The sequence below is a fragment of the Zootoca vivipara genome, chromosome 6 (genome assembly GCF_965207765.1).
Source record: "Zootoca vivipara chromosome 6, rZooViv2.hap1.1, whole genome shotgun sequence".
Taxonomy (NCBI): Eukaryota; Metazoa; Chordata; class Lepidosauria; order Squamata; family Lacertidae; genus Zootoca; species Zootoca vivipara.
The window spans coordinates 95,060,510-95,086,020 of NC_142589.1; the positions used below are offsets into that span (position 1 = coordinate 95,060,510).

The 25,511-nt window shown below is 49.0% G+C and overlaps 1 protein-coding gene across 4 annotated transcripts in view; it reads right to left on the reverse strand.

Annotated features, from left to right (window-relative positions):
- PALM (paralemmin) overlaps nucleotides 1-25,511 on the reverse strand; it is a 63,681-nt gene that overhangs the window by 10,273 nt on the left and 27,897 nt on the right. For 2 of the 4 annotated variants that reach the window (XM_088673096.1, XM_035119796.3), the window contains exons 3-7: nucleotides 16,475-16,555; nucleotides 14,877-15,007; nucleotides 9,734-9,851; nucleotides 7,669-7,690; nucleotides 6,201-6,263 (exon numbers count right to left, since the gene is read on the reverse strand). In XM_088673096.1, coding sequence (XP_088529222.1) covers nucleotides 6,201-6,263; nucleotides 7,669-7,690; nucleotides 9,734-9,851; nucleotides 14,877-15,007; nucleotides 16,475-16,555 — 415 coding nt within the window. The remainder of the gene's footprint in view (nucleotides 1-6,200; nucleotides 6,264-7,668; nucleotides 7,691-9,733; nucleotides 9,852-14,876; nucleotides 15,008-16,474; nucleotides 16,556-25,511) is intronic. The other 2 variants (XM_035119797.3, XM_060275293.2) reach the window with 1 other exon arrangement.

A 25,511-nucleotide genomic window follows, 5' to 3' on the forward strand; every position in this document is an offset into this window, starting at 1 on the left:
GCAGGTGGCAAGCTCCAGAATGCAAGGGTGCGGTTAGAAAGCAGCGCGCAGGATCCAAAAGGGATTCTCTCGTCTACAGGGCTGAGCGCAGCCTGCGGAAAGCAGCCCCTCCCTGCCTCGTTGTGCCCCCACCCCGTGTGGGTTAATTCCCATTGGTGCCGGCTGGGCTTTACCTGTTGGACTGCACCTAGTGAGGAAGTATATATACAGTGGTACCCAGGTTCCCAAACACCGAAACCCCGGAAGTAAGTGTTTCAGTTTTCGAACGTTTTTCGGAAGCCGAATGTCCGACGCTGCTGTCGGCTATTGTTTCTGGGGCGCCTGCGCCCATCAGAAGCCGCGCCTTGGTTTCCGAACATTTTGGAAGTCGAATGGCCTTCTGGAAAAGATTAAGTTTGGCGATTTTCTTTTTGCTCTTTATTTTGCGATTTTGTTTTTTGAGGCTTTTTCGGTTCACTTGCTTTTGCCACTGTGTGTGGAACACAGTTCAGCTACGGATTGATTGATTGTGCGACTGCGGAAATGGATAAAAGCCCCCCATCCAAACAGTGACCGTCATCAGTGCAGGTCAAGAAAAAAAAATGTAATTTTAATTTTTATCATCTACAATACTGTCTTCTTTATTTTATAGTACAGTACATTGATTCTCACTGGAAGGACAGATCCTGAAGCTGAGGCTCCAAGACTTTGGCCACCTCATGAGAAGAGAAGACTCCCTGGGAAAGCCCCTGATGTTGGGAAAGATGGAGGGCACTAGGAGAAGGGGACGACAGAGGACGAGATGGTTGGACAGTGTTCTCGAAGCTACGAACATGAGTTTGACCAAACTGCGGGAGGCAGTGCAAGACAGGAGTGCCTGGCGTGCTATGGTCCATGGGGTCACGAAGAGTCGGACACGACTAAACGACTAAACAACAACAACATTGATTCTTGCTTTCGTTTTATGGATCAATGGTCTCATTAGATAGTAAAATTCATGTTCAATTGCTGTTTTAGGGGTTGTTTTTAAAAGTCTGGAACGGATGAATCCATTTTGCCTTACTTCCACGGGAAACCGCGCCTTGGTTTTGGAATGCTTTGGTTTTGGAACAGACTTCCAGAACGGATTAAGTTTGAGAACCAAGGTACCACTGTATATATATTTGCCATTGGTGAGGAGCCCGACAGCAGGTGGCGCCAGAGTGATTCTAGCTTTGCCCCCCCCCCCCCAATCTTCCCAGCTCAGTTCTGCAAGAGGAAACTCTGAGACCGAAGGGAAGGGGGCTGCCGGTCAGAGCCCCGCCCTGGGCTAGTTGTTGCGTTCAAGATGGCAGGCAGCTGGGGGACAGGCTGAGCTCCCTAGCAGACCAGCCGTCTGTAATATGTTTTTAAATAAGTTTAAAAATATAGTGGGGTTTGGAAGTTGGGTCTGCCTTCCCTAGGACAGAGAATATCAAGACGGAAAGGAGGAAACCGAAATAAGTGCCGCCGGGAGATTGCACCAGGTACGGAAGTGGCGAAGAACCCAGGACGGACGACGCGCCACTTCCCCCAAAGCATGCTGGGAACTGTAGTCTGCCAAGGGTGCTGGCAATGGGAGCCGTCAAGAGGGGTAAACTTCAGTTTCCAGAATGCTTTGTGGGGAAGGCTGAGTGCTTTATATGTATGGGGGTTTTTTTCCCCTCCTCCTGCCCCGGCCCATTTTCCTTTTGTGCTGTGGCTTCTTAGTCTGGAAGGCAGGATTCCTTGCAAGGGGGGCAGAAATGAATGGCGTCATGCACAAGAGAAAGGCAAGATGTTCAAAGTGTTGGCGCTGACCTTTAAAGCCCTAAACGGCCTCGGCCAAGTATACCTGAAGGAGCGTCTCCACTCCCATCGTTCAGCCCGGACACCGGGGTCCCTCTCCCATGGACCTTCTGGCGGTTCCCTCCCTGAGAGAAGTGAGGTTGCAGGGAACCAGGCAGAGGGCCTTCTCGGTGGTGGCGCCCTCCCATCAGATGTCAAGGAAATAAACAACTCTCTGACTCTTAGAAGACACCTGAAGGCAGCCCTGTTTAGGGAAACCCAGTATAAATGATAAAATTACATTACAGAGAATCAGGCAGAGGGCTTTCTTGGGAGTCTGTTAGGGATTATCTGGGGCGGAAACCCCCCCCTTCCCGCAGCAAATGTTAAAGTTGTTTATGTGATGTGACAACAACAGCTAGGGTTTTGTATGTGCAGAAATGGAAGAAACAGGTTTCTCCAAACCACGAAGAACAGTTAAGTCAGATAACTGGCGACATTAAGATAATCCAATGACGAGCGGAAAAACGGAGGCCTTTTTTGGACTATTTAAAAGAAATGTTGCAGGGTGACGAATTCGCCAGCAGGATCCGAGCAACGAGAGACGGAAAGAATTAGCTTATAATATTGTGGCTATGAAGAGATAAGATGGAAGACAGAAGGGGTGTGAAAGAAGAACTTCGTGGAAAACCGGGGGGGGGGAGTTGTCAAGAATAAGAGAAAAGAGGAAATTGTGTTTTGACTGTACATGTTAAAAATGTTGAAACTTTTAATGTTTTTAAAATATTTTGTGGTGTTGTTGTTAATTGAATTTATATACCGCCTTGGGGTGGTTCACAGAATTTATATATGTCAGAAGCTGCCCAGGGTCAGTATAAATAAGATAATTATCATCACCGCCATCATCATGATGGACTCATCACTATTCACTAGTTTCACTATTCACTAATCACTATTTTCATTGGAGAAATGTTTCACTAATCACTAATCACTATTTTCATTGGAGAAATGTTGGAGGGTATTATTAATAATAATAATAATAGAGCCCCAAAACAGCCGGGCACCAACATATATGTCTTAATACTTGTGCTAAAACGTGCAACGCGGGCCCAGAATGTTATTCCTGTTCTTTACGATACCTGATCTTTACAAAGCAAATTGCATTTGCGCCGAACGGGGTTATATAAATGACATTTCAGCCCGCGGCATGGAAACCAATCGAGCCGAGCCCCTTGCTGAGAGGGCTTTTTGATTTCTATTTTTTTTGGCTCGTGACAACTCTGCTGTGGTTAATGGGCAACAGTCCTCTTTGGGGAGGGGGGGGGGTCAACTGCTTTTAGGATGCTTCGACCTTGCGGAAGGTCTTCTCTGACCTTTGAAACCGGTGGCAATTCAGGAAGGCAAAGCTGCTCCCCAGGAAGGAGTGAGTGAGGGATGAACCAGCCAATTTCATTTCCTACCCGTTCTGTTACCCCCACCCCCCACCCCGCCCATGGTCTGCATGCCAGAGCTCCAGGGCTGGCCTGAAGTTTCTGGGTTTGCCTGCCCCTCCCCCAGGCGGCTAGTGAGGAGCTCGAGGCTCAAGGTGAGTGAGGATGCTTTCAACCCTCATCTTCATTTATATATTAAGAGGACTGTGAATGCCGCTTGCAAAATTCGCTCCAGTAGGAGCTGCCTGCAAATGATAGCCTATACCTTCCAACATAGAGAAAATAGGGACGTCCTATTTCATCCCCTCCAACATTTCTCCCGTGAAAAGAGGGACGTCCTATTCCATCCCCTCCAACATTTCTCCCGTGAAAAGAGGGATGTCCTATTCCATCCCCTCCAACGCTTCTCCCGTGAAAATAGGGACGTCCTTTTCCATCCCCGCCAACATTTCTCCCATGAAAATAGGGACGTCCTATTCCATCCCCTCCAACATTTCTCCCATGAAAATAGGGACGTCCTATTCCATCCCCTCCAACGTTTCTCCCGTGAAAATAGGGACGTCCTATTCCATCCCCTCCAATGTTTCTCCTGTGAAAATAGGGACGTCCTATTCCATCCCCTCCAACGTTTCTCCCGTGAAAATAGGGACGTCCTATTCCATCCCCTCCAACGTTTCTCCCATGAAAATAGGGACATCCTATTACATCCCCTCCAACATTTCTCCCGTGAAAAGAGGGACATCCTATTCCATCCCCTCCAACGCTTCTCCCGTGATAATAGGGACGTCCTTTTCCATCCCCTCCAACATTTCTCCCATGAAAATAAGGACGTCCTATTCCATCCCCTCCAACATTTCTCCCATACTCTCTACTCAGAGTAGACACCCAGCATGATGTACTTCGTCTCATTTATATAAACAGGTCTACTCTAGGTAGGGTACAACTCCACGCCTTGAGTCGGTAAATTCTAGGTGAAATCCATTCTTCAACTCTTTATCTATTCAAAACAAAACAAAACCATTAAGTTCTGCAGTCGGAATTAAAGAAGGCAGATCTATTTCTCCGAAGCTGCCAATTAAACCTCGGCGTTAGACTATCACCCAGTGCATCTCGTCTCCCTTAATGTCATTTCCTGTAACCTAGAATGTGTTAGCGCTTATCTAACTCTTCCCCCTTTCGATTCCGCGGGGCGGCTGAAATAACGCAAATTGATTTTATCTGGAGCTTCCAATTGGGGTTTCTGCAGCCGGAGCGAAACGGATGCAAATCTGTTTGTTTAATTAATTCAATTTTAAAACCCCAATTATTTCCCGCAATTAGAACAAATGCAAATCTATTTATTCAAAAAATCCCAATTAGATCCTACGATGAGCACTTCCCCGTTGGTTTGTTTGTTTGGAGAGAGCGAGAGGAGAAATTGTGGACTGATGTTCAAACTGAACGTCTTGGAAGTCTCCCCTTTGCCATGCCAAACGTCACCCCCCCCAAAAAAAACCCCACAGTGACGGCAGTGAAGAAAAAGCACTCTGCGCTTGCTCAGAGGCACTGCTGCTCACATGTTTGGTTCAAGCACAGAGGGAAGAGCTATTTTGCAAGATCTGGGCTGGGTGGAATGGGAACAGAAAGTTAAGAACTGCAAGACTAGGGCAAATGAGGAACGTTTTTTTGGGGGGGGCAGATCGAAAAGCCGTTGAAATAACACAACGGACGCTTCAGGTGGCTCCCCAAATTCAGCTGAAAAGGCAACAGCTATTTCAATTGCTCCGGTTCGATTTACTCTGCGCAAACAGCCGAAAAAAGCCTGTAAATTCGGATAACGGTTCTGATATGCAATGAGGGTGGAATATTTTCGATCGCAACTGGAGAGAGAGAGAGAGAGAGAGAGAGAGAGAGAGATTTGCACAGGGAAGTTTTTAATGTTTAATGTTTTTATAATGGTTTCGTGTATGCTGGAAGCTGCCAGGTACAAATAAAGAGAGAGAGAGAGAGAGAGAGAGAGAGAGAGAGAGAGAGAGAGAGAGAGAGAGAGAGAGAGAGAGAACGAACACTAGCCTGGAAGCAAGCAGGAGGGGGAAATGGACACAGCAATTCTCGAGTGCAGGATTCGGTCTTGAGTTCAAGCATGGCGCTCTCTAACCCAGGGCCGGATTTAGGTTTGATGAGGCCCTAAACTCCTGAAGGTAATGGGGTCCTTTATATGTCCAGCTGCCCTTTGTCAACAACAAATGGTCACTGTTTTTTTTTTGTGTTGAATATATGCTATATGGTCATTGATGGACCTCATAGGTATCTCAAGCCATTTGCGCATGTTGCCCTGCAACCAGTCCATGCAGAATGTCAGCACCCTATATATGGAAAGGAGCAAACCAGGGATATTTGAGGGAGCAGGCTAGCAGGCGGGACCCATGACTTACGTCACAGGAGCCTACACAATACAAAACGCTGTTGCCGGATGTAGGTTTTATTTTATTTTATTTTATTTTTATCTTATATTTCGGAAATGTACATCCAGTTGTTGTTTTTACCTTTAAATTTTTTGCGGGGCCCCCAAAGAGAGTGGGGCCCTAAGCTAGAGCTTGTTGAGCTTATACATCAATCCAACACTGGCATAGATAGATAGATAGATAGATAGATAGATAGATAGATAGATAGATAGATAGATAGATTAATAATTTGGAAATGTATTTTTTTCCTTTAAATTTTTTTTGGGCCCCCCCAAGAGAGTGGGGCCCTAAGCTACAGCTTGTTGAGCTTACACGTAAATCCACCACTGCTCTAACCCATCAATTAAGCCATGTGGGGTTCGCCCCCCCCAAAGGAGGCGGTTCCCCCGAGATAGTTAGGCCACCCCACCCGACTCCCAGCGGAAGCAGGCGGAAGCAGCATGCTGCTACAGTCAGGCAGAGAGGCTTGTCGTTGTCCCCTGGCCGCCCCATTTTTTTGGGGGGGGCAAGGGCTTAAAGGATTAATGCACCCATAAGAGCAAGAAGCCACGATCCGACGTACCTGCCTTCATCATCCCACCGCCTTCCACCACTTTTACAGGGCTGTTGGAGGCTCTGTTCTCCACTTGGGGGGCAAGAAGGAGGAGGAGAAGGGTTGGGGGGGGGAGGAGGGAGTTAGAATCATAGAATCACAGAACTGTCGAGTAGGAAGGGAACCCCGGGGGTCATCCAGTCCAACTCCCTTGCGAGGCTGCCGTGCCACTCAGTAATAATAATAATAATAATAATAATAATAATAATAATAATAATAATAATAATTTATTATTTATACCCCGCCCATCTGGCTGGGTTCCCCCAGCCACTCTGGGCGGCTTCCAAAAAAACAGAAATTCTAAAATACAGAAATCCATCAAACACTCAGGGATTCGAATCCGCAACCTCGGTGTTACCAGCACCAAACTCTGCTCCCTGCTCCAATGTTATAGCTCATTTTCAAACCGCCCCCCCCCCCCAGAAGCGCCGCTCGGGTTGCGGACTCTTCAGGGTGCGAACAGCACCCCGGAATGGATCGGGTCCGCAACCCGAGGTACCACTGTATTGAGGTTCTACGAAAGAGAGTTGTTCCAGAGCTGGGGAAGAGGTATCCTGCCGGTACTGGGATATTGCAACAGGACCTAGCCCCGTCACACGTCGGAAGTGGGGAAGGAATTCAAGGCAGATCAGCAAATACAGGTACTCGGTTGGCCAGGGAATTCCCCGGATGTCAATCCCATGGAGAATTTGTGGGCCATATGCAAAAGTCCAGGTGGCGCTGTGGTTAAACCACTGAGCCTAGGACTTGCTGATCAGAAGGTCGGCGGTTCGAATCCTTGTGACGGGGTGAGCTCCCGTTGCTTGGTCCCAGCTCCTGCCAACCTAGCAGTTCGAAAGCACATCAAAATGCAAGTAGATAAATAGGAACCGCTCCAGTGGGAAGGTAAACGGCGTTTCCATGTGCTGCTCTGGTTTTCCAGAAGCGGCTTTGTCATGCTGGCCACATGACCTGGAAGCTATACGCCGGCTCCCTCGGCCAATAATGCGAGATGAGCGCGCAACCCCAGAGTCGGTCACGACTGGACCTAATGGTCAGGGGTCCCTTTACCTTTTATGCAAAAGTCGCCTCCTTGCTGCGGACTGTACGACTATGGAAACCCAGCCAGATGGGTGGGGTATGAATAATAAGTTATTATCATTATCATTATTATCATTATCATTATTATGGAGAAGCACCTTTAGGCGCTGATTCGAGCGTGGTACAGGGATCCGAAAATCAACAGGGACTGTTCAAAACTAGTTAGACTCCATGCCAAAGGGTGTTCAAATGCTGCTTAAAAAGAGCGGAGGTCAAATGCGTGATGAACATGCGCTTATGTGAGTTTTGTACATGTACATGTCAATTTTGTACAATAAACTACTGTGCTAAATTCATGGTTTGTTTCAATTAGTTTGCACAAGGGTGTAGATGCAAACAAACAAACAATGGTACCTACCTTTGGCTGAGCCTAGGGGAGTCTGTGGAAAAAGAGAGCAGACATTAAGAGGAGGATATATAGATATATAAAATCAGTCCGTTTTATTGCACATAGCCAAGGGCTGCCGCAATGTACACAGAATCATTCAACAATTAAAAGGAAACATGCTAGATTGATACCAAGAACTTGAAACATTGATATTATCAAAGCATCACCTACTCTAACAGAAATACCTTAATAAACAGGTTATATTGAATATATCAAAGTTTAAACACGGGAGCCAGACCAGCTCCCTCTGCTGAATTTGAGGCGGCCTAGGTCACACAACCCTGTGAGGTGGGCCAGGCTGAGATTTTTTTATATATAAACAGATTTGTACCTGCCCCAGCCACTCTGGGTGGCTTCCAACACACATACCATGTTTCTCCTCAAATAAGACACGTCTTATATTTATTTTTCCGCCCAAAAAACACACCACGGCTTATTTTCAGGGGGTGTCTTATTATTATTATTTTAAGCTTCTTTACTTTTTACCGGTATTAAGCTTTCAGAGAGTTTTGCTGGGTCGGGGCTCGGCGCAGCGCACACTGGTGCCTTTGCCGGGTCCCGCTCAGTCCTACAGAATAACGGAAGAGCAATCTGAAATTGACAGGAAAGGATTTCCAGCTCCCATTTGTTTAACCACCACGGACTTTGAGTCCTGACAGTCAAGTGTTAGAACTAGGGAGAGATGTGATTTGGCTCCCCCCGCTTTTACTATTCTGCACGCTGTGTTTATTATAAGCCACCTTGTAGCGATATTTACTCCGAAAAGCTACTTGAAATATATATATATATATATTCAACTGGATAAATTGTATTTCTGAAATGACAGGTGGCGGTGATGGGGGGAGTAACCAGCTGTGGGTTTGGGGGCGTAAGGACTCAGCATTAATCTCGGGAGTCAGGATCCCCCCCTCGCACTCGGCTCCGATGGGCGGACCTCAGGAGTCCTGTCGGGAAGGAAGCAGAGCAGGTCCCGCTACTACCCTGGGAGGCTCAGCCCGCCGCTGCCGCAGCCGACGTCACAGATGCCCCTGGAATCGCCGCAGCCGAGGCTCCGGCCAACGCAGCTCCTCCATGCCAAGGGGCTCCCACGGGGCCTACGCTCCCCGCCGCCGAGGTAGCGTGGCCCGGCCTAGGCCTCACCTTGTCCTCCCAGGCGGAGTTGCTCCGCAGCGCTTTGCCCCACAGCGAGCCCTTCAAGGCGCCGCCGCCGCTGGCCACCAGGTGCTGCTGCGGGTGCGACGTCGGCTCCTCCTTCCGCCGGCCGCCGCTCATCGTCCTCTTCCGCCGCCGCCGCCTCCCTCCCCGCCGGGCCGCCGCTGGGTCGGGGCTCGAGCGGGAGCCGGCAAGGACAGCAGCGCGCGCTGCGTCGAGCCCCGACTGAGCGGGACCCGGCAAAGACAGCAGCGCGCGCCATGCCGAGTCCCGACCCAGCGGGACCCGGCAAAGACAGCAGCGCGCCGCGCGCCAAGTCCCGACCCAGTCGTGGCTCGGCGAGGCGCGCACTGCATCAGCCCCATGCAGACCTGCTCCTACCACAAACAATACGTCTTATTTTGGGGGGATGTCTTATATTTTTTTGCCTTTAGAAAATCGTGCCATGGCTTATTTTATAGGCACGTCTTATTTTAGGAGAAACACGGTAGTACGGTAGCTGTAGTACTATGCTCCCAGCTCCTGCCCACCTAGCAGTTTGAAAGCACGTCAAAGTGCAAGTAGATAAATAGGGACCGCTCCGGCAGGAAGGTAAACGGCGTTTCCGTGCGCTGCTCTGGTTCGCCAGAAGCGGCCTTGTCATGCTGGCCACATGACCTGGAAGCTATACGCCGGCTCCCTCGGCCAGTAAAGCGAGATGAGTGCCGCAACCCCAGAGTCGGTCAGGGGTCCCTTTACCTATATACCTGCCCCAGCCCCTCTGGGCGGCTTCCAACACTAACACTAACACTAACAACACTAACAACACTAACAACAACAACAACAACATTCTCAGGCTGAGAGAGAAAGAGAGCGGGGGGGGGGGAGAAGGACTGCTTCTTACCTTCGGTGTGCGAGGGGCCTTGTCCTCCTTGCCCACCCCCCGCATCTCCTCAGCCATATTTTCTTTGGTGGACGATGCCGAGATCCCGTTTTCAAGTTGCTCCAGCTCCTTCTCCAACCTGGAAGAGGGAAACGGCATTAGGGTTTTGTTTTTTATCTTATATTTTGGAGATGTACATCCAGTCCCCCCCCCTTAGAGAGTGGGGCCCTAAGCTATAGAATGTTTAGCTTATATGTTTAGCTTTTATGTAAATACGCAAAGCCTATTCCAAAAGAGGGCCTGTGGGATCAGGCCAGTAGCCCGCCTCGTCCGGCAACCTGGTACCCAGAAGCATTTGCTGCCTCCAACCACCATCGTAGAACCCAGGGGTTGTTTAGTTCTAGTCAAACCGTTTTGCCCAACCTGGGGCTCAAATCCATAGCCCCGAGGCAGAGAGTAGTAGCTATGGATACCCTCCTCCTCCTCCTCCTCCTCCTCCTCCTCCTCCTCCATGAATTTCCCAATCCTCTTTCGACGCAGTCCGAACGGACGCTCAACCCTGCTTCCTGTGGCAGTGAGTTCCACAGTTAACTCTGCGAATAAGTCCTTCCTTCCATCTGCCCCGAATCTCCCAGGGTTCACAGAAGCAGGGACCATCTTTCCTTGGAGGCTGTGCATAATCTGACCAGCTTCCAATGCGTCTACTCTTAACTCCGCCACGGATGCTTTGGCTGAGATTCCTGTATCGCAAGGCTTGGACTAGAGGACTCTCTGGGAGGGAGGGGAGAGTCATTTTGGACTCCCAGCTGTCCATGGAGGCGCAGGTCAATTCTGTGTCCGGGGCGGCTCTCTACCAGCTCCATCTGGTCTGCAGGATGAGACCCTCCCTGCCTGCAGACTGTCTGGCCAGAGTGGTGCATGCTCTGGTTATCTCCCGCTTGGACTACTGCAATGCGTTCTATGTGGGGCTGCCTTGGAAGGTGACCCAGAAACTGCAACTAATCCAGAATGCGGCAGCTAGACTGGGGACTGGGAGCGGCCACAGAGACCATATAACACCGGTCCTGAAAGACCTACATTGGCTCCCAGGATGTTTATGAGCACAATTCAAAGTGTTGGTACTGACCCTGAAAGCCCTAAACAGCCTCAGCCCGGTATCCCTGAAGGAGCATCTCCACCCCGGACACTGGGGTCCATCTCCCAAGGGCCTTCCGGCAGTTCCCTCCCTGTGAGAAGTGAAGCTACAGGGAACCAGGCAGAGGGCCTTCTCGGTGGTGGTGCCCGCCCTGTGGAACACCCTCCCATCAGATGTCAAGGAGACAAACAACTATCTGACTTTTAGAAGACATCTGAAGGCAGCCCTGTTTAGGGAAATTTTAAATGTTTGATTCTATTTTTAATCTTCTGTTAGAACCGCCCAGAGTGGCTGGGGAAACCCAGCCAGATGGGTGGGGTACAAATATTATTATTATTAATATTATTATATTTTATGATTCCACGAACTTGCCTTTCCTCCAAACCGAAAAGGAACCTTTGCAGAGATTCGCTTCTGGCCGCAATGACCACCAGGCTCGTTTTATCCCCGTGCAAACTTTGAAAAGACTCAACAAAGGGATTGTCTCGCACGGGAGACCTGGAGGCAGGAGGCGAGGAACAGCTACTGGCTGTCTCTTCAGAAAGCAGAGATGGCTTGTGAATCCGCTGCCTGCCAGGATCCCTTTCTGTGATCTGAGCAGGAGAAGGTGGGAAGAGACCGGCTCCAGAGGGAGGGGAGGGGAGGGGTTGCTCATCCTTGGAAAGAGACTGTTTCCTGGGTTTACATAACCTCTCCAAACCTTTCCCTTTCTTTTGGCCTCCTGAAATGCGGACCGAGGTTAGGCCCTTGCCAAAGGAAGAGGTGCAGCCTGGAACAGAGACACGGACGTCTTGCCAGTGACGCTCTGTTCTCAAGGAGAGGCAATTTCCCCCAGAGGAGTCTGCCGTACGAAACACAGCGGCCGGCATATGTGTGTCTTCCTAGGGCAATGCATCTCCTGTGACTACTAAAGGCAGCAAACGGGTCTCTCTCTCTCTCTCTGCCTTCCCTTTGCTTTATAAACTCTGCAGCTTGGAATGAACTCATCCGGATAAATCATCATCATCATAATCTGCCATTCGAAATGATCCAACTCCCTGTTATAGGAATTCTAAGGTCTTATATATATATACAGTGGTGCCTCGCTAGACGAAATTAATTCATTCCACGGGTCTTTTCTTATAGCGAAAAATTCATCTAGCGAATCCCATAGGAATGCATTGAACTTTTTTTGATTTTTTTTTTGGCCCATAGGAACGCATTAATTGAATTTCAATGCATTCCTATGGGAAACCGCGATTCGCTAGACGAATTTTTCGTAAAACGCATTCGTCTAGCGAGGCAAGCTCCGCTCGAAAAATCATTTCGTTGAGCGGAAATTTCGCTAAGCGGGGCATTCGTTAAGCGAGGCACAACTGTATAAAACAAACGTTCATAAATGTACAAGGCAAACACACATGCATGAGTATATCAACCACGTGTCTGAAATAGTACAGGAGAGCAATCCTGAAGCCATTTTGACTCTCCCAAATTGACCTCAACTATCTGCAAAAAGGAAGGAAATGGGGAAAGCTTTCCAATGGTCTTTGGACTGTAGGGGCTTACACACCTCCCTTTTCAAATACAGTCTGGCAAGTATCTGTGAAGCTGAACACACTATCAATATGCATAGGAGAACTATTTGCCATCTCCAAGGAATGGCCAGGCTACCCAGAAAAGGCAATTGATAAGGTATGATCAGATATCCTGGCAGACAGGAGAGAAGCAACACGCTCTCATTTCTGCTGGGGACCCCCTCTTTCTGTGATGTATGTATGATGTTTTCGGGGGTGGTCTTGAGCTACAGGGGAGGCAATTTCAAATGTCTGTATAAGAGCTTGCACACCAATGTTCAGGGTTCCTCTCCTCCCTCCCTGTGTGGGGTGAGCGGGGGACCCTGTTGCAACAGTTTAATAAAGATCAGGCTTACTAGCTGCTTTGCTTCTCAATATTCTCTGGTTGGCCTCTGCTGTTTTCTCTTACCAATAGAGAAAGACTCTATAAGGGCTCTTATAGATACCCCATAATGGAAAGGGAGCAGTGTTTTTCTTATAACAGTGGGGCAGTACATCTCCTGCCACTTCTAAAGGCAGCAAACGGGTCTCTCTCCACTTCCCTTTGCTTTATAAACTGTGCAGTTTAGAATGAAACTCAGCTGGATTAATAATAATAATAATAATAATAATAATAATAATAATAATAATAATCAGTTGCAATCGAAATGATCCAAACCCCCCATTGCAAATCAAAATTTGCAGACTTCCAGCTGTTTTCAAAGAAGCCAACGGAAATAGTTCCACGCAAGGGATGCTCCCCCAAATTCAGCTGAAAACACAACTTTGATTTTCTCCGGGCCTTCCATTGTCTACTCAGAAGTCCCACTGTGTTCAATGCAGCTTACTCCCAGGTAACTGGGTCGAGGCTGGGCAGCCGTACGCTGCAATCCTGAGCATTTTTATTTATTTATTTACTCAGAACGAAGTCCCACTGAGTAACTGGGTCACCCCGGGATTGTCCCTGGAAAATAGGGGCTCTCGGAGGGTCTTTAGAACTGGGACTGACCGCTTTCCGAAATGAGCTTCGTGAGCGCTGGGAGAAAAACAATCCCAGTATGAGAACGAGCTTCCTTCATGAATTTCATTTTTGCAACAGGAAATAAAAGAACGGAAAAGGGTTTTACAATGCATGAAATAAAATGCAAAGTAATCCCCAAAGGTTCCTATTTAATTTGTGATGATAATAATATACATCTCTCTCTCTCTCTCTCTCTCTCTCTCTCTCTCTCTCTCTCTCTCTCTCTCTCTCTCCTTCTTCAGCAATTAATTGAATATACTGGATAGAGAAGGGGGAGTGTGTTGCTTCTCTTCTGTATGCCAGGATACCTGATCATACCTTATCAATTGCCTTTTCTGGGTAGCCTGGCCATTCCTTGCAGATGGTCAAAACTTAGTTCCTGAATCTCTTACTCATATTGAGAGTGTGCTCAGCTTCACAGATACTTGCCAGACTGTATTTGAAAAAGGAGGTTTAAGCCCCTACAGTCCAAAGACCATTGGAAAGCTTTCCCCATCTCCTTCCTCCTTGCAGTTGAAAGGCACAAATACAGGATGGGAGACACCTGGCTTGAGAGCAGTACATGTGAAAAGGATCTAGGAGTCTTGGTAGACCACAAACTTGACATGAGTCAACAGTGTGATGCAGCAGCTAAAAAAGCCAATGCAATTCTGGGTTGCATCAATAGGAGTATAGCATCTAGATCTAGGGAAGTAATAGTACCACTGTATTCTGCTCTGGTCAGACCTCACCTGGAGTACTGTGTCCAGTTCTGCGCACCACAGTTCAAGAAGGATACTGACAAGCTGGAACGTGTCCAGAAGAGGGCAACCAAAATGGTCAAAGGCCTGGAAATGATGCCTTATGAGGAACGGCTTAGGGAGCTGGGTATGTTTAGCCTGGAGAAGAGAAGGTTAAGGGGTGATATGATAGCCATGTTCAAATATATAAAAGGATGCCATATAGAGGAGGGAGAAAGGTTGTTTTCTGCTGCTCCAGAGAAGCAGACACGGAGCAACGGATTCAAACTACAAGAAAGAATCTTCCACCTAAACATTAGGAAGAACTTCCTGACAGTAAGAGCTGTTCGACAGTGGAATTTGCTGCCAAGGAGTGTGGTGGAGTCTCCTTCTGTGGAGGTCTTTAAGCAGAGGCTTGACAGGCATATGTCAAGAATGCTTTGATGGTGTTTCCTGCTCGGCAGGGGGTTGGACTGGATGGCCCTTGTGGTCTCTTCCAACTCTATGATTCAGTTTGGGAGAGTAAAAATGGCTTCAGGATTGCTCTCCTGTACTATATCAGACACGTGGTTTATATACTTATGTATGTGTTTGCCTTGTACATTTATGAACATTTATTTTTTATATATAAGACCTTAGAATTCCTATAACTGCAGTAAGAGCGTTAAGCCCAGATCTGAAGATTTCGGCACAGGAGCCCCCGCTGGGTCTTCGCTTGGCCACGCATGCAGCCGACAAAACACACCTGAGCCCTTACCTCTGGATGCTTTCTTCGAGCTCCTTGGCCTTCATATCGTCGTCCTGCATTTGCTTTTTCAAGGCATCGCCTTCCTCGGCTGTGGACGAAGGGGCTCCGTCGAGCAACCATCTTTCCCTCAGGGTCTTTGACTGGGAAGCAACGCAGAGGAGGCAAAGGAAAGAATCGTAGAGTCGTAGAACTTAGAAGGGACCCCAAGGGGTCGACTGGGTTATTGTTGTTATCATTGCATTTTTATTTATTTAAAGCATTATTTAGCATTACAGTGGAACCTCAGTTGCCGAACGTCTCCGCCGACAAACGTTTTGGCTTCCGGACGCCGAGAACCCGGAAGGAACCGCTTCGGTTTTCGAACGTTTCGAGTTTCCCTTATTGCATTGAGGCTTTCGCTTTCAGTTTTCGGACGTTCCGGGAGTCGGTGCTCTTCTGGAACGGCTTACATTCGAAAACCGAGGTTCCGTTGTTGTTTTTTTAAGCATATTTTGCAATCGCTTCCGTGCCGTGCGCAACGAAAAGCTCAAAGCGGTTTGCAGAAAGAACCAAGTCGTTAAATGGGTAAAAACCATTTAAAGTGATGGCTTGAAAACGTTCAAAATGCTTACCCTCCACAATGAACTAAAGACACCTCAATCTTTGAACCTAAGAAACTAAGATAAACATTGCTGGACCGAAAGCACCAATGGCAACTAAACCCTACTTGCGATCGTCGGCAACTGATAGGCAGAGGCATCAACAGGACTCCATGAATTTGTGCATAATAATAAACGCGGGTGGCGCTGTGGTCTAAACCACAGAGCCTAGGGATTGCTGATCAGAAGGTCGGTGGTTTGAATCCCTGCGACGGGGTGAGCTCCCGTTGCTCGGTCCCAACTCCTGCCAAACTAGCAGTTCCAAAGCACATCAAAGTGCAAGTAGATAAATAGGTACCGCTCCGGCGGGAAGGTAAACGGCGTTTCCGGTTGCTGCTCTGGTTCGCCAGAAGCGGCTTATTCATGCTGGCCACATGACCTGGAAGCTGTACGCCGGCTCCCGTACAGCTCCGATACAGCGCTGCAACCCCAGAGTCGTTCGCGACTGGACCTAACAGTCAGAAGGAACTTTACCTTTACCTCTTTCAAAGCCATCCAAGTTGGTGGCTGCCATTGCCTCCTGCATCGGGGAGTTCCGTAATTTAACACTACGCTGTGTGAAGAAGGATTCCCCCCCCCGTCTGCCCTGAACCTCCTGACGTTCGTCTTCCGTTCCTCTGATCTACAGTCCCTTCCGCTAAAATCTAACGGAAGATCCTAGTCCTCATGCTTATCTAGCTCGGTACCACCTCAGCATCCTCCCCAGCCCTCCGTAGAAATGCTGGGATTTGAACTCGAGACCTTATGCATTTAAAGCAGGTGTCCCCCTACTGAGCTGTGTCCCTTCTCTCTATTGCATTTGATCGTTTTCCAAATTTGCACACAGGCATATAAATGACCTTAAGCAAGTTCTGGCAAACAGTAAGCAGCCCCATCTATCAAGGTGTCTCCCCACACAACACCTGATTTCTTGGGGGGCCGGGTTCAGATCCTGATTCCTCCCAGCCGCAGGCCAGCAGCTCTTCCTACCTTCAAGTGTTGCAACTGACGCCTGTCGTCTTCCAGCTGCCGCCTCTTGTTTTCGATCTCCGCCTGGCGCTTCCTCTTCTCCTGAAATCGCAGGTGGAAAGGAGGGTAGGAGGAACGGGGGGGGGGGGGGAGAGAAAAAAAGTGAGTGGCAGGCCCCCCCGAAAGTTAAAACAGACTCCTGTGGGGGTGCCCCTGAAGTCTTTCCAAAGTTCCCACAAAGTCTCTCCCACCTCTTATTTTCCCCTTGGCCATGAGAAGAGGAGGGGCGTTACTTTTCCTTTAAAAAGAAAAAAGCTTTTATTTATGAATTTTTCAAACTACAACGGGATTTCCCCAGCAATACAATCCAGTTTGGGTATGTTATTTTCCCTGACGTACATGTGCTGTGCACTTTCTTTTTTTTGCAAACATCGGTCGGTTGCAGAACTACGTCGCAAAATCCAAGCGCGGACGCCTTTCGGTTCTCTCTCTCTCTTTTTTGAATGCTTGAATGGTTTTGAAATTGTATATAGGAAATACTCAATAGATGTGAACAACCATTCGTTCCTTAATTGATGCTTGTTTTGTACATAATTTTCTAATTGAATTTAACGTGACCTCTGATCTTCACACTGTGTTCCCTAATTGGATTCCTTGAATACGCACTTAGCTTCATTTTCTCCATGTTGTTCAGCTTACTTTAAGTTACAGGTAGGTAGCCGTGTTGGTCTGGGTCGAAGTAAAATAAAAAAATTCCTTCAGTAGCACCTTAAAGACCAACTAAGTTTTTATTTTGGTATGAGCTTTCGTGTGCATCTGAAGAAGTGTGCATGCACACGAAAGCTCATACCAAAATAAAAACTTAGTTGGTCTTTAAGGTGCTACTGAAGGAATTTTTTTTAGCTTAATTTAAATTTTATAAAGTTATCCAATTTATACACAGAAACTCGGTCAAAACCTGCCAATGGATTGATACCTTGACAATGTTCTTTTACACAGACATATTATGGTGCTGGAGGAGACTCTTGAGAGTCCCATGGATTGCAAGAAGATCAAACCTATCCATTCTGGAGGAAATCAGCCCTGAGTGCTCACTGGAAGGACAGATCCTGAAGCTGAGGCTCCAATACTTTGGCCACCTCATGAGAAGAGAAGAATCCTTGGAAAAGACCCTGATGTTGGGAAAGATGGAGGGCACTAGGAGAAGGGGACGACAGAGGACAAGATGGTTGGACAGTGTTCTCGAAGCTACGAACATGAGTTTGACCAAACTGCGGGAGGCAGTGGAAGCCAGGAGTGCCTGGCGTGCTCTGGTCCATGGGGTCACGAAGAGTCGGACACGACTAAACAACAACAACAACAACAACAAAGGCAAAGTGGGACATTCTGGGATCAAATAAAAAACCAGGATGGTTTCTATAAATCCGAATCCGGGGCTTTCCCTGGAAAAGAGGGACACTGGGAGGGTTTGGGTCCACTGCAGGGGGGGGGGGCAAAAAGTCGTGCAGACGTGTTGTACACTGAAAGAAAAGTATTTGAAAATGATGTACCAGTGGTATTTGACTCCTACAAAGTTGGCAAAAATGTACAAATACTTGCCAGAAATGTAGAGAAAAAGAAGGCACCTGTTTTCATATGTGGTCAGTTCCAGATTTAGGTAGTGTAACAATTATCATGGGAAATACGGATTGACATAGAAGTTATACCTGTAGAGTTTGGAAGAAGATGCAGTTTTAAAATGTTTAAATTGGGACTCTGGGGAAGGGGTGGGTGGGAAGTCCTGAGATGCAACGACTAAACAAGAACAACATATTTCAGTTCTTGTTTCGTTCCGGAAAAGGCAAATTCGACGGGTTTGCCTTTGAAGGTGAACCAAAGTGGCTTTTTCCTCCCGCCAGGGCCAGGGAACCTTTTCCAGCCCAAGAGTGAGGGAGCAGAGAGCTCAAAGAAGATACAGAAAACCGATTCTCTCCGAAAGGGACCTCTTTGGGGCTCCTGGAGCCCTCCAGCCAGGCCTTCAACCTCCAACAAGAATCTTGTTATTGTTTGCAACCGGGAGAGAAATTCCATCCCTCTCAGGGCTGCTCCGTGCTCGATTTCCCTCTCCAAATGAGGGCAAGAATGTGTCGCAAACAAGGGATGCTTTTGTTGTCCTCCTCTCCAACAGCAGAGGCTAACCCATCACCCTAGTTAAATCAAAATCCCGCTGGGAAAACAGGAGGTAGGGGACAGGCCCGTTAATAATATAATAATAATAATAAATTATTATCTATGACCCGCCCATCAGGCTGTTTCCCCAGCCACTCTGGGTGGCTGCCAATCGAATGTTAAAAACAATACAGCATTAAATATTAAAATATTCCCTAAACAGGGGTGCCTTCAGGTGTCTTCTAAAAGTCTGATAGTTGTTGACATCCGATAGGAGGGCGTTCCACAGGGTGGGTGCCACCACTGAGAAGGCCCTCTGCCTGGTTCCCTGCAACCTCGCTTCTTGCAGGGAGGGAACCGCCAGAAGGCCCTGGGAGTTGGACCTCAGTGTCCGGGCTGAACGATGGGGATGGAGACGCTCCTTCAGGTCTACAGGGCTGTTTAGGGCTTTCAAGGTCAGCACCAACACTTTGAATTGTGCTCGGAAACATACTGGGACGTATGTTAAATCTTGCAGGAGCCTGGCCTTGGAAGTGGAGGCTGGTGCCCATTGGCAAGAGCGTAGGGAGCCCAACACCAGGGGGCGCCAGAGCAGAGCCCACTCCTTCTAGCTTTGCCTGCTCCTCCCGGCTGTGTTCTACAAAGGCAACACTCGAGACGGAGGAGGTTGGGAGGTTGGCTGAAGCAGATGCCCTGCGGCTGAGTTACAGTCCTTCTCCAAGATCCTAGTCCACAGGATGTTATATGACCGCCGGGACCGTATAACACTGGTCCTAAAGGATCTTCACTGACTCCCAGGACGTTTCCGAGCACAATTCAAAGTGTTGGTGCTGACCTTTGAAGCCCTAAATGGCCCCTGAAGGAGCATCTCCTCCTCCATCATTCAGCCCCAACACTGAGGGTCTTCTGACGGTTCCCTCCCTGCGAGAAGTGAGATTACAGGGAACCAGGCAGAGGGCCTTCTTGGTGGTGGTGCCCGCCCTGTGGAACACCCTCCCATCAGATGTCAAGGAAGTAAAGAATTTGTTTAAGCAACTCCTGTTTTAGGAGTGTTGGCATTAAAAAAAAAAAGACTCATAAGAGGCGTCTGATTTGTGCATTTCCCCTAATCTACGTATTTTTGTACTCATTATTGCAAGGCTGAAGGAACTCCTTTGCAAAATTCGGAGAAGCACGAATATCATAGCGCGGTTCCGTTCCAGTTTGCGCCGTGTTTCCAAAAGGAGAAATTAGTTAAATGCAAACGGAATCACACCTCCCCAAATTTGCACTTCCCCACCCCATCCCCTGCTGATATTTCAACACCCAAAGAGGGTCTCTGTGAAGGAGACCGCTTTCCCCACTAGTATGCAAAAATGCAAAAATGCAAAACACAAAGAAAAACCACCCTCTCTTGCATTTCCGGAGGCGGCTGGGACAAGGGGAGTTAAACCCTGGAAATGTCTTCATTCCGGCCCCACATGGAAAAAGCAGACAATATTCCTTTGGCGGCCAAGCCTGCAGGAACCTCTTCCAAACGCATCGCCTGCCTGCCAAGTGAGGATCCGCTTCTCCCCCCCTCTCTCCTTTTCGGAACAGCCTGCAAAGATCGCCTCCCTCCCTCCCTCCCTCCGCACTTTTTGCCAGACCTCGGCAGAGGCTCACGTTCATTCCCAGGACGGAGAAGGAGCTGGCAGGAGACTCCTTGCTCCTGACTGTTTCACTTCTCCTCTCTGCCCTTCCTTTCCCTCCGAAACAATCCTCTCCTTTGTTGTGAAGGGCCTGTATCTAGCGGAGAGCATCGGAAAAAAAGGGGGCGTCCGAAAGGGCGCTTCAAGGTACGGGCAGCCAGCCAGGGCCAAAACGGGGCCGGGCGCGCCTTCGTTTGGCCGATTCCGAGTTATATCAACCGACAAGGTGCCCTGAGCGCAGAGCAGGTGAAAGGGACGCAGCTCAGTTGCAGATCACATCTATGCATGCCTCAGCTTGTCCACCTAGGGCGAATCATGACTGTAATAATTTTATTATTTATTCCCCACCCATCCGGCTGGGTCGGCCCGGCCAGTCCGGGTGGCTTCCCACACGTATATAAACGTAATAAAACGTCAAAGGTTAAAAACTTCCCCAAAGAGGGCTGCCTTCAGATACCTTCTAAAAGTCAAAACAAAATAAAAAAATCCTTCCAGTAGCACCTGAGAGACCAACTAAGTTTGTCGTAGGTATGAGCTTTCGTGTGCATGCACACTGCTTCAGATACCTTCTAAAAGTCAGGTAGTTGTTTATCTAACTTCTAAAAGTTGTTTATGTAACTTCTAAAAGTCAGGTAGTTGTTTATCTCCCTGAGGGAGTTCCACAGGGAGAGCGCCACCACCGAGAAGGCCCTCTGCCTGGTTCCCTATAGCTTCTCCCTTCTCGCAGGGAGGGAACCGCCAGAAGGCCCTCGGAGCTGGACCTCAGTGTCCAGGCTGAATGATGGGGGTGGAGACGCTCCTTCAGGTCTACTGGGCCTTTGAGGTCATTTAGGGCTTTCAAGGTCAGCGCCAACACTTTGAAATGTGCTCGGAAACGTCCTGGGAGCCAATGTAGGTCTTTCAGGACCGGTGTTATATGGTCTCCACTCCCAGTCCGGCTGCCGCATTCTGGATTAGTTGCAGTTTCCGGGTCACCTCCAAAGGTAGCCCCACGGAGAGCGCATTGCAGTAGTCCAAGCGGGAGATAACCAGAGCATGCACCACTCTGGCCAGACAGTCCGTGGGCAGGGAGGGTTTCATCCTGCGTCCCAGATGGACCTGGTAAACAGCTGCCCGGGACACAGACTGGACCTGCACCTCCATGGACGGCTGTGAGTCCAAAATGACTCCCAGGCTGCACACCTGGTCCTTCAGGGGCACAGTTGCCCCATTCAGGACCATTCAGGCATGCAAAGCAAAGATGTTTATTCGGCTTTACGCCCATCATAAAACACAACAAAACAAAACAAATCAAATAGCGGACTCGTACAAGCCACAAATAATCTAACACAATTCACAGCTCACAAGGACAAATATTAACAATTCAAAAAAGAAAAGATTAAGATTAAAATTTAGGCACTACGCTAAAATCAATACCTGATGTCATTTTAGAAAATTCTTATAGCTACCAATAATCAGCTATTATTCCATTCCGTCTCTTGTACGAGAGGACGGCTGTTAGGAGTTTAGCAACCTGTAGAGTAAAATAGGCAGACGTGCTTATTTTAAACCCACCATGAGGACTAGGATCTTGGAGAAGGACTGTAACTCAGCCGCTAGGCATTTGCTTTGCAGGCAGAAACTCTCAGTTCCTGGCATCACCAGGAAAGGCTGGGACAGGCACCTGAGTCTGAAACTCGGGCAAGCTGCTACCCAGACAACCCTGAGCTAGACAGGCCCCCCCCTTCCCACAAACACATGTTAAAAAGCCGTAAGACACAGCCTCTGCCTCCCCGTGTCTCTAAATGCGCTTGTGCTGGCTGCAGGGTACCCTGTGGCGCCTGGGCAGCCCCCCATCTCATGCCCAGCGGGGTGCAAATCTCCGTCCTCCTGAGCTGTTGATAACAGGTCATTACGAGACAATTGCGGTGTGTGTGTCTCTGTGTGTGTGTGTGTGTCCCCTTTCCCCTCCTACCCTCCTACAACATAACACGCTCTTTGTTGTGAGATCTGCACAGGATGGGTGATTTGGGAGGACAGGAACATGGCGTACTGCAAACAGCAGAGGGGGGGAGAGCCTTCAGCCACGGGCGCCCAGTGCCAAAAGCACGGGGGGGGGGGGTTGACATGAATCACGAGCGGTGATTTATTATCCGGAAAACCGGGGCCAGTTGAGACGCTTGGCTTTGGGCTCCCTGCATTGCATACCTTCCAACATTTCTCCGATGAAAACAGGGGCGTCATTATGGGGGGGGGGAGAGAGAGAGAAAGGGGCAGGAGGCAAAAGACCCCTAATGATGCCCCTTTTCCGGTGGATTCCAGACCCTCCAAGTGTCCCTATTTCTCAGGGACAGTCCCATATTTACAGAAGCCGTCCTAGTTTCTGATTTGATCCTGGAATATCCTGCTTTTCCTTAAAGGTAAAGGTAAAGGGATCCCTGACCATTAGGTCCAATCGCGGACGACTCTGGGGTTGCAGTGCTCATCTCGCTTTACTGGCCGAGGGAGCCGGTGTACAGCTTCCGGGTCATGTGGCCAGCATGACTAAGCCGCTTCTGGCGAACCAGAGCAGCACACGGAAACGCCGTTTATCTTCCCGCCAGAGTGGTACCTATTTATCTACTTGCACTTTGACGTGTTTCCCAACTGCTAGGTTGGCAGGAGCTGGGACCGAGCAACGGGAGCTCACCCCGTTGCAGGGATTTGAACCGCCGACCTTCTAATCGGCAAGCCCAAGAGGCTCAGGGGTTTAGACCACAGGAAGTCCAACTGGCTCGGCAGGGGGTTGGACTGGATGGCCCTTGTGGTCTCTTCCAACTCTATGATTCTAAGTCCCTATTTTCATTGGGGAAATGTTGGAGGGGATGAAAAAAAGCACTGGTTATGCTTATTATTATCATTATTATTATCATTATTATCAGTAGTAGTATTATTATTACTGTTAAACAGGATGCCCCTATTTTCATAGCAGAAATGCCGGAGGGTACGGAAAGGTCCGTTGTATTTCCGTTCGCACTGATGGAGTAGCAGGACTTAAAGCAGGGGGTGTCCAAACTTTTTTCAAAGAGTGCCAGATTTGATGAAGTGGACATGCCTGAGGGCCAACCAAAGTGGTTGAGCTTTATTTAGGATTGAAGAGCTGCTGAACTTTTTAAAGGATTTTATGCCAAAGTTGTTTGCCTTTCCTTAGGATTGTTGACCTTTTTTGGGGTTGTTTCCCCATAGTTGATTACCCTTTTTAAGGATTGGTACCCCAAAGTTGCTCATCTTTTCTTGGGATTGGTCCCACCAAAGTTGTTGACTTTTTGGGAATTGTTCCCCCATAATTGTTGACCTTTTTTTTAGGAATGGCCCCCAAGTTGTTGCTCCCCGAGGGATAGAGAGGCAGGTGAGCGGCAGGAGAGCAGGAGAGTGAGCCCCCAGGAGAACAAGCTGGGCGCCTGTGCGAGCAGACCAGCAGCCAGGATAGAGAGCAGGGCGCACACAGCACATAACCACCCAGTGGGAAAACCACCCACACAACTGCCTGTGGGGCTGGATGAAACAGACCGGCGGGCAGGATTTGGCCTGCGGGCCGGTCTTTGGACATGCCTGACATAAAGGGACGGGGAGACATTTGATCTCCGGACGGTGCCCATTCCAAATGTTTGGTTTTTTTAAAAAAAACAAAACAAAAGCATTGACCTCTCAGAACGCGCCTGAAACGAGAAGTAGCTCGTTGCGCTCTCCCAAATCCAGAGAAGAGGAGGTAGATTTGGGCAGGCGGCCAGCGCTCACTGTGGCTTTCGGAGGCTCCCAGAGCTTGAAGGCCATCTCCAAGGGGCCGCTTCTCTCGCGTCACGGGAGATTCGGTGGGCCCCCACGGTGTGGTGTGTGCGCCATGGGAACATGCCAAGGCCTGGCGCCAGCCCTGCCGGTCTCCCGAGCTCAGCCGCTCGAGAATGCGGCGTTCTCAAAACGGTACCCGATGTGCAGATTGTTGGGGGTCCAAAGACCTCCGTTTACACAGCTCCATTCTAACTGGCAGTGCCAAAGGACAGGGAAAGGTTGGTGCGTTCTTTGCAGCCTCCCCAACTTTGGCTGCCCCCTCTGACTCCCATCCTCGTGGCTCGAGGAGGAAGCGGGTTACCAGGGGGACCCCTGCCGGGCAGCGCTGGCATCCGGCTGATGTTGTAACTTCGCCGGCTTCTAAAGGCGAAGAAGAAAAGGGCCTATGTCAGGGACCAGAAAAAGGCTGCCATTGTCTCGGAGAGAGGCGCTTTTGAGCGGGGGGGGGGGGCAGGGGGAGAGCTGCTTCATCCACACCACACCCCCCAAAGGCTCCACATTTGTAGCTCTCTCTCAAGGTTACAACCTGGGTTTGGGACGATGCAAAACAGGGTGGGAGATAGCGAACTTTCTTGGCTGCACCCTCCTCCCTCCCCAGGAAGGAACTGAGCTCATCTGTCAGATCAATGGCATTTTCGCCCCAGGGACCAAATCTGAGAAACGGAGCGGCCCACTGGGCACCAGGTCCCCCGTGAAAATAGGGGTGTCCTATTCCATCCCCTCCAACATTTCACCCGTGAAAATAGGGGCGTCCTATTCCATCCCCTCCAACATTTCACCCGTGAAAATAGGGGCGTCCTATTCCATCCCCTCCAACATTTCACCCGTGAAAATAGGGGCGTCCTATTCCATCCCCTCCAACATTTCACCCGTGAAAATAGGGGCGTCCTATTCCACCCCCTCCCAACATTTCTCCCGTGAAAATAGGGGCATCCTATTCCATCCCCTCCAACATTTCTCCCGTGAAAATAGGGACGTCCTATTCCACCCCCTCCCAACATTTCTCCTGTGAAAATAGGGGCGTCCTATTCCATCCCCTCCAACATTTCACTCATGAAAATAGGGATGTCCTATTCCATCCCCTCCAACGTTTCTCCCGTGAAAATAGGGACGTCCTATTCCATCCCCTCCAACATTTCTCCCGTGAAAATAGGGACGTCCTATTCCACCCCCTCCCAACATTTCTCCCGTGAAAATAGGGGCGTCCTATTCCATCCCCTCCAACATTTCACTCATGAAAATAGGGATGTCCTATTCCATCCCCTCCAAGGTTTCTCCCGTGAAAATAGGGACGTCCTATTCCACCCCCTCCCAACATTTCTCCCGTGAAAATAGGGGCGTCCTATTCCATCCCCTCCAAGGTTTCTCCCGTGAAAATAGGGACGTCCTATTCCACCCCCTCCCAACATTTCTCCTGTGAAAATAGGGGCATC